Here is an 8,278-nt window from a genome sequence, read left to right on the forward strand (position 1 = left end):
GTGAGAGGGGTCACACGATTGCTCTACTTGCCTGCATCTTGGGTCCTCTAGTTGTGCTTTGGTGGAGCTCTTCGAGAGGAGCTATGGGAAGAAAAGTCTTAGTGGCCAAAGACTTACTAGTCGAAGAGGCTAAGGATTCAACATTTTTGCGAGACTGGGAGGTGAAAGAAGGGAGCGACATCTTCATCAGAGCAATAAGCTAAATTAGGGATGACATCTTCATCAAGTCGAGGAGGTGGGAGGAAGGATTGGTATCTTTGCCGAGCAATGGAGGCGAAAGGAGGGATGACATATCCACCAAGCCGATGAGACAAGATGAGGGAGCTTCTTTTGAGCCTATAAATATTATTCTCCGCCTGTGGTAAGGGAGAAGGGCTTCTTCGCCTAACTGTGCTCTGAATAAGTCGTCTGAGTTAGTGCACAACCCAAAGAGGAGGACCATTAGGGAGTGAGGGGAGATCAATTCGACTGAACTACTTTAAACTTGGTTTGTGTGTTATTACTTTTATGTACTTTACTTTTCATGCAATTTACTTTAGAACACTGATTTTATTTTGATTATCTTTGTGTATTAGGACTTCTGTGAACGATATATATATATATATATATACTAAATTCTTAGAAAACGTATAATTTGTATACAATAGATACATTGGATAATCATGAAATCATAAATAGCCTTGCACATCTTAAATTTTAACGTTAAAATTACTATTAAATAACTTTACAAATAAAAATAAATTAAGTTATATTATTGTATTTTAGCTTAAATTTTATCTCTAAAATAATAAAATATTAATTATCTATCTATAACTAAGTAGAGTATTAAATACATTTATTTGTTATTTTTTATAATTTCATTCTAGAGATATATTATGATTGATAATGATAATAATTATTATTAATTAATACTGATGATTAATTTAAATAATGAAATATATTTACTATTTTATTAAGCTTATATGTAATATATCAATGTTATTGATTCAAGTTTGAGCAAGACACCTAAACTATAAACTGAATATTTCAAATTTTACTTAAACTAAATTCAAATCAAGCCAATATTGATTAAGTTGAGTTTCGAGATTATTTGAGTAAATCCTATTAATTTAATAAACTTGTAACCATCATTCACAAATCAATTAATTAAAAGAGGGATTATATATTCAACACACAAACTTATATATTTATAAGATATAGCACTATATAAATGTACGTGCGAACCCCTCGATAATGATGATGAATTATCGAAAGGGTTTATTACAGGATGATGAGGATATGAGAAAATGACATCAAAATCTCGCTACAAAGAGTATCAATGGAATTGACAGTTAGTGAGAGATGAAAAAATGAGATCGATGGTGTGTGAATGGATGAATTATTATGTGCAAAAACTAGACGGAGAGAACAGTCTGGTTTGTCTCTATGAACTGAGCTTTTACTATTCACAGAGATCAAACCAGACAATTCTTTCCATCCAGTGTCTGCACAGAATAATCTCTCGTGTGAAGGAGGACAAAGCTGAGAAAGCCATGAGGATTGTAGTTGGTGAAGAGGAGAATTGTGACCAGCAACATATGAAAAAGGATGAAGACTAGAAAGTCTTAAAGGACATGCTAGGGAAGAGAAAAATCATAATCGAAGGTGTGTGATATGAGAACTTGAAGATAAAAACAATAGAATGATGGTGTTTTAAAGATAATGGAGGGTATTATTTCTATCTTTTTCAAATATGTTGAGTTATATGTGTAAATAGAGTAATTTATATTAAATATGTAGATAATATCTTAAATAAAATTTATTTAAAAAGTGTAGAAATATTGCAAATATTTGTAAAAGAATTATTAAATAATTAATATAATTATTCATATTAATAATTAAATAGTTGATTCTTCAAATTTATTTATTTTTATTTAAAATAATAAAAATAATGTTTGCATCTAGCTAATTTTTGTGCGCTTGGCCTCGCGGTCTCTCTCGACGCTGATCGGAAGCAACTCTTCTTCTCCTCTCGGCTGCTTCCTAAGTCCTAACCCTAGGGACGTAGTCCCAAAATTGCAGCCTCTCCTGTCTCTCATCGGCTCGGCCTTCTTCTTTTTCTTTCCCTCTCAGCCTCTCTCGATCCCTGGCTATCTCCGCCTCCCGTTTCTTCTTATTTTCGCCATCCAGGACGCTCTCGCAGCATTCTCGTCCGGATCAATCCAATCTTTCGCAGTCTTGCCCGGTCTCTTCTCGTGTACAACTCCCGGTATGTATTCTTACTGATAGGATACATTCTAAGTGAACATTTCGAACTGTTCAACACTCCCAAAGATAGAAAGAGAAAGATAAAGGGGAGAAAGACTTATTCATTTCATCATGCCCTCATACACTCTAATTGATGTGTTAATAGCCTTACAAGGCTTACCTTTTGTTATTTGAATAACATTACGCCGACTTTTTATGGAATACCTTTTGTTATTTGAATAACTTGAGCTGCGGTTGGCTTATTTCTCCTTTGCTTTCTAATCCTTGTCAAGGAGTGTGTGCAAATTCTTAAAGTTTTCTCTCATAGTAATTTCCTCAACTATGTTGTGACTTGTGAACCTGTTAGCAATCCTCTATGTATTAGCCATGATCTCTGTGGGGCGAACGCGAACTTCTTCCCGAACGGCGAACGCGAACTTCTTCCCGAACGGCGAACGCGAACTTCTTCCCGAACGGCGAACGCGAACTTCTTCCCGAACGGCGAACGCGAACTTCTTCCCGAACGGCGAACGCGAACTTCTTCCCTAACGGCGAACGCGAACTTGCTTCTTCCAATCTTCCGCTGTTTTTTTTTTATTTCGGCGGGTTAGGTCAAAAGGGGGGGCAAAATAAAATTTTTTTCATGTTAAGTTACCTAATTACCCTCCTCTCTAATAATTTTTTTTTTTTAAGGGGGGGCAATTGCCCCCCCTAAACATCAAACAGTTCCGCCCCTGTTGGCGGCGGCAGGTGAAAGTATTCTTCTTCTTTAATAGCATTAATTGGTTATGTATATGATATTAAAGGAGCATAAGTAAGATATTTATTAGCTATTGGAGACTCATCTATAGCATAGTGTTGGTAAACGTATGGATTTTTATGCTCAATTCATTGTTGATTGTGTTGATTTGTTAGCTACTAGTAGTCACAATGAGTTCCATCTTTTGTTGGGTTGAAGTCACCTCTATGTTTCTTTGATCGATGCTAATTTTGTCGTGGTAGGTCTCTGTCGAATTACAAATGCTGAGTTTGTAATTTTTTGTATTTATTTTTTGTATTTATGTGACTATTGGTGAATTCCAACATTTCAATTAATGTCTTTAGTTGCTTCAATCCGAGTGCATATATATAAGGTCCTTCTCTTAGACCCTAAGTTGGTGCAACTAGGGCGATTAAAGGCTCTAAATATTTAATTACTTGCATCTCTTGTTGAAATCGAGCAAGAAAATTTATTATAGATTCACCTCACTCTTGCTTCATCTTCAACCATACTTAAGAATTTTTTAAACAGATTTTGAGCACTTGCAAATTGGTTGACAAATTATTTTATGAATTCGACAAAAGAAGCAATACTTTCTTACATGAAACTAGAGAACCATCTAAGTGGCGACTTCTTGGAGATCGTAAAAAGCAATCAACATCTTATAACATCATTGATATTCAACAATGAGGTGGTTGACTCAAAGTAGGCAATATGGTTGGCTGGATCTAGAGTTGTCAATAAGTAACCCATCACGATAAATTCCGATTCGGTTTGACCCGCAAACTCGATAATGATTCATTTATATGTTTATTTTCTTTAAATTATTTCACATGTAGAGCAATCCAATTTTGTTCTATTAACATAAACTCTATACTTAACAAGTTACTATTTTTGTTTAAATTAAAATGGGTTATTGGGTCTAGTTTGAGTCTTCCTGGTTACCAACGAGTCAGGTTCAGGTCCACCATTTTAACCCATCTTTTAAATGTGTCGAGTTCAGGTCGACTGGATTCAGATCGGGTCAATTTTGGGTTGAACCTATACCCGACATGTTAATTTGTTTAGACACCCCTAGTTGGATATATCTTTTCTTTGTATGAATCTAAATGTGAAAATTTGAACTTTGTTTGCTAGAGAATGCACTCATGAATTTTCAATAGCATTTCTCAATCCTTTGAGTTGGAGTGGTCTCAACATTACTCCTTGGGTAGTAGCCATCAGCTGTAGGAGTTGAAGTTGGTACTTGCCGACCTGATCGTTGTCATTGGATGGGCGGGTTTGAAGATCCATAATTGGGAAATTTTCATGGGACGAGCCTGGGAGGGCTCTCCAAGGTGCCTTAGAGGCTTAGATTATTCTTGTTGGCCTCTCTTCCATTTGGTTGAGTTGCTTGCTAGCGGCGAAGGCTTGATTTTTTTATCTCAACTGATCTCCCTTCGTCTTGATGTTTTCTATTTTGTATTTTCAATGCTTAGCTATTGGTCATTGGCATTAGTTCACACTTACCACATCTAAAAAGATGTTAGATCTCAATATGTTCGTGGACAACATCATGACTTTATTGAAATGAGAGAATAAAAGAGGGAGAGAGAATCTAAAGAGCTCAGAGATTTTTCTTTGCTAGGAAATAGTAGATTTAAGATAATGATTGCCTCGTCAGTTTGCCCTCATACCTCTTATTTATAGGTGGGGGTTGAGACTTAATTCTATAAGAAATGTTGCATTTAAAGTAAATTTGTAAATTGAATGCCATAGCCTAATAAAAACTTGCCAAACAAATTTTGCTTGTTCTTGCATTTTAATTACATTAAATAAGCTTTAATGATTTTCAAATAAGGAGTAGATTCATGTGTTGATGGCCGACATCATCTAGATCGGTGGAGTTCCAACGAATTGCTATGTCGAGTGGCTGGGACTAATTGGACTATTCGACTCTTGGGATCGAGTTTTAGACTAATCGACTCTTGGGATCGAGTTCCACGGGCTAGTAGTTTCACTTTGATGACCTTTCTTAGTAGGTTCTGGAGTTTCATGTACTCTAGTTGATAATGATGCTTAGCGACTGTGCCTATGCACCCTCGAACTGAGTTGAGATTAGTCAACTTGCTCCAATCTTTACTGAGCTGGGCTTACGTAAACCTTGTCTAGTTGATACATGGTTTTACAGTATTGATGCCTAATTCTTTTGATTATACGTCTAACTTATGATAAAATGGTTAATTTTAGCAAATTACCATTATAATGATATTTTTACAGTATTGAAGAACATAATGATATTCAGACCAAATTACCATTATAATGATTTTTTGTTTATAAGCACTTTCATAACCGAATCCATCTTCTCTGAGAAAATATTTATTGTTTTCGTTTTGTTATTCACAGTGTTATTTGCTCTTGTATGATAATTATTGATAAGGTCATGGAGCTTGAGGAAGTTGCTGATAGTGAACAATTATTTGGACGAGGCTCTCCTCTTGGGCCAATAGATCCAAGGAAAGCCAGGTTCCCCTGCTGCATAGTGTGGACGCCCCTACCCTTGATCTCATGGCTTGTGCCTTTCATTGGCCATATTGGCATCTGCAGAGAGGATGGTGTGATCCTAGATTTTGCAGGGCCTCATTTCGTGAGTGTTGATCATTTCAATTTTGGATCAGTGACGAGATACATTCAATTAAGCAGGGAAGAGGTAAGCATCTGCACCTACTTTATATGAATTAATTTTGCTAGATCAAAACTTATGTGTTCATTTATCATCAAAATCAAATGGATTCCAAATACATGGAGTTGGCTTTATGAATCTTCCTCCTGTCATTTGTCCTTAGAGCATCTCCAATGGAACGACAAACAATTGTTTGTCGTTCTTCTGCTGCTCCAACCGAGCGGCAATTTTGCCGTTATTTCATCACGGGTGAATTCGCACTGTTTATCTGCTAAATTTTTATGTGTCAATGAGATTTTCCTGCAAAACGGAGAGAAATGGTTACGAGACAACAAAGCCCGCGAAATGGAGTTCGATTGGAGCATAATTACGGCATTTTAGAGTTTTGCTGCATTTTGTAGTGTAAAATGGGGTTTTCAGTTGGAGATGCCCTTAGTGATGTGTAGTTTAACATTATTTTGTTCAAGTGTTTTTTTTTTTTTTTTTTTTAGTGTAAAATGGGGTTTTCAGTTGGAGATGCCCTTAGTGATGTGTAGTTTAACATTATTTTTTTTTTTTTTTTTTTTTAATTTCTTCTGAGTCTAACCATCATTTTTGTTCTCCGTATTAGTCCATCTTTAATAGGATCCCCTATTATCCCACTAATATGGTCAGTCCTCTTTCAATTTTTTTGGCTTTATCCAACATTAATCTTAACATTCTCATTTTTTCTCACTATTTGATTGTCAACCATATTATTATTATTATTTTAAAATAGTTCCAAGATTAGTTAAGCATAACGCATCAGTTATCATTTGATCTTTCAATAATACTAATGCGCACATTTTTCTTAGTAATCCCAATGAAAAATATATGATGATTCTTTTATTAATCCATAAATTTAAATAAAAATTCCCTTCTCATAACTCTTAACAAAAACTCAAAATAATATTATTACTATTTTCATCTTTAATGAGGATTTGTTATTATAAATCCCAAAATATCTAAGTTGATTTTACATACATACCACTTTATTTCATGCTATTTACATATCTAACATCCAGAACATTAATATTACATACCCACCACCCATAGAACAAATTTGGGTGCTTGGAATGAAATATTAAAGTTTATAGGATGATATTAATGGTAAAAATGAATTATAGGAGTGATATATTTGATATTAAAGTTGTATATGAGTGGTAGGCATGCAATATTAATGTTTTGGGTGTTAGATATGTAAATAACATGAAATAAAGTGGTATGTATGTAAATTTCCCCTTAAAAATACAAATTTCATCCCTTACGCAGCTCATCTTAGTCTGTCGGTTGAGAGCTTTGACTATCAAACAAGAGGTTTTGGATTCTAGTCTTGCGTATATGATGATGTGTGTATCGGTTTGTCTTAACTGACCTAAATGTAAAAAAAAAAAAAAATCACCCCTACCTTTCTCATCTTGCAGGGTTCCCTCTCCACCAATTTGGCGGATTCGCCGAAAAATGAAGCTTTAGAAAGCAATGAGAAAATGACATGGGATGACGCGCTGAGGAAAAGCACACAGGATTTCCAGCACAGATCGTACAGCCTATTCACCTGCAACTGCCATTGCTTTGTCGCAAACTGTCTGAATAGAATGTCTTATGGTTGTAGCAGACATAGAAGGTGGAATGTGGTGAACTTGGCAGTTCTGATGTTCTTTAGGGGAACTTGGGTTGATAAATTAGCTGTGCTGAAGTCTTTCTTGCCTTTTGCAACTGTGCTTTGTCTGGGGCTTCTATTAGGTGGCACGAATTTCTTCGTATTTCTTGGTGGTTTTGCACTTGCACTTGTAGGCTGGTTCCTTGTTGGAACATACTGTTTCAAGAGTCTTGTACTGTTGTAATTGTTGATTTTCATATTGGATGATACTGTGATGAGATTTGAATTGTAGAATAAATTATGATTTATGTAAAATGTATGAAGAATGGATGTGATTAAGGTTTCATTTAGGATTTTTTTTATTGCACTTGTAGGCTGGTTCCTTGTTGGAACATACTGTTTCAAGAGTCTTGTACTGTTGTAATTGTTGATTTTCAAATAGGATGATACTGTGATGAGATTTGAATTGTGGAATAAATTATGATTTATGTAAAAATGTATGAAGAATGGATGTGATTAAGGTTTTATTTAGGATTTTTCTTTTGTTTTTTAGGTTTCGTTTGGGACAGTATTTTTACTGCTTCTTAAGCGGTTTTTTAATACAAAAATTGTAATAAAAAAGCTGTCCCAAATTAAGCCTTAGATTAGCTTTCTAACATAATTTTTTTGAATTTAAATTTTTTGTACTAGAAAGCTGTTTTAGAAAGCAGTAAGAAAGTTGTCACAAATGAAATTTAAAGAGAATATAAATTAGTTTCTTTTTTTTTTAGATTTTCAAGATGAGCCTTTAAATATATATTAGAAATATTAAATTTATATAAATTTAGAAGTAATTATTATAATTATATCCATTAAATTGATGCTTGAGACAAACAGGCTAAAAATTATTAAAAAAAAAAAAATCAGTGCTTGAGTTAAATTCATTTGACATATTCTCAAGTAATTTTTATATCTCAAGGCTCAAATATGTTGGCCGGAAATATTAAGAATTAATTTTGAGATTATTGGAAGT

General features: G+C 34.4%; 1 protein-coding gene across 2 annotated transcripts; it reads left to right on the top strand.

The window, feature by feature from the left end:
* Positions 1 to 1,952: 1,952 nt before the first annotated feature.
* LOC110096172 (protein RTE1-HOMOLOG) lies at positions 1,953 to 7,612 on the top strand. Of its 2 annotated transcripts, none has more exons than XM_020821964.2 (3): positions 1,953 to 2,248; positions 5,372 to 5,675; positions 7,091 to 7,612. In XM_020821964.2, exons 2-3 carry the CDS (start codon positions 5,388 to 5,390, stop codon positions 7,508 to 7,510), a joined length of 708 nt encoding a protein of 235 aa, XP_020677623.1. In that variant the 5' UTR covers positions 1,953 to 2,248; positions 5,372 to 5,387; the 3' UTR covers positions 7,511 to 7,612. The 2 variants fall into 2 exon arrangements, with proteins under 2 accessions (XP_020677623.1, XP_020677625.1); XM_020821966.2 differs by having other exon boundaries at positions 5,406 to 5,675.
* Positions 7,613 to 8,278: the final 666 nt, after the last annotated feature.

Source organism: Dendrobium catenatum, unplaced genomic scaffold (genome assembly GCF_001605985.2).
Source record: "Dendrobium catenatum unplaced genomic scaffold, ASM160598v2 fragScaff_scaffold_1666, whole genome shotgun sequence".
Lineage (NCBI taxonomy): Eukaryota > Viridiplantae > Streptophyta > Magnoliopsida > Asparagales > Orchidaceae > Dendrobium > Dendrobium catenatum.

Bases quoted from the DNA above. Each gene is read 5' to 3' on its own strand.
- LOC110096172 (XM_020821964.2), top strand. From the start codon at position 5,388: ATGATAATTATTGATAAGGTCATGGAGCTTGAGGAAGTTGCTGATAGT. The intron at 5,676-7,090 runs GTAAGCATCTGC...CTCATCTTGCAG, and splicing joins TTCAATTAAGCAGGGAAGAG to GGTTCCCTCTCCACCAATTT.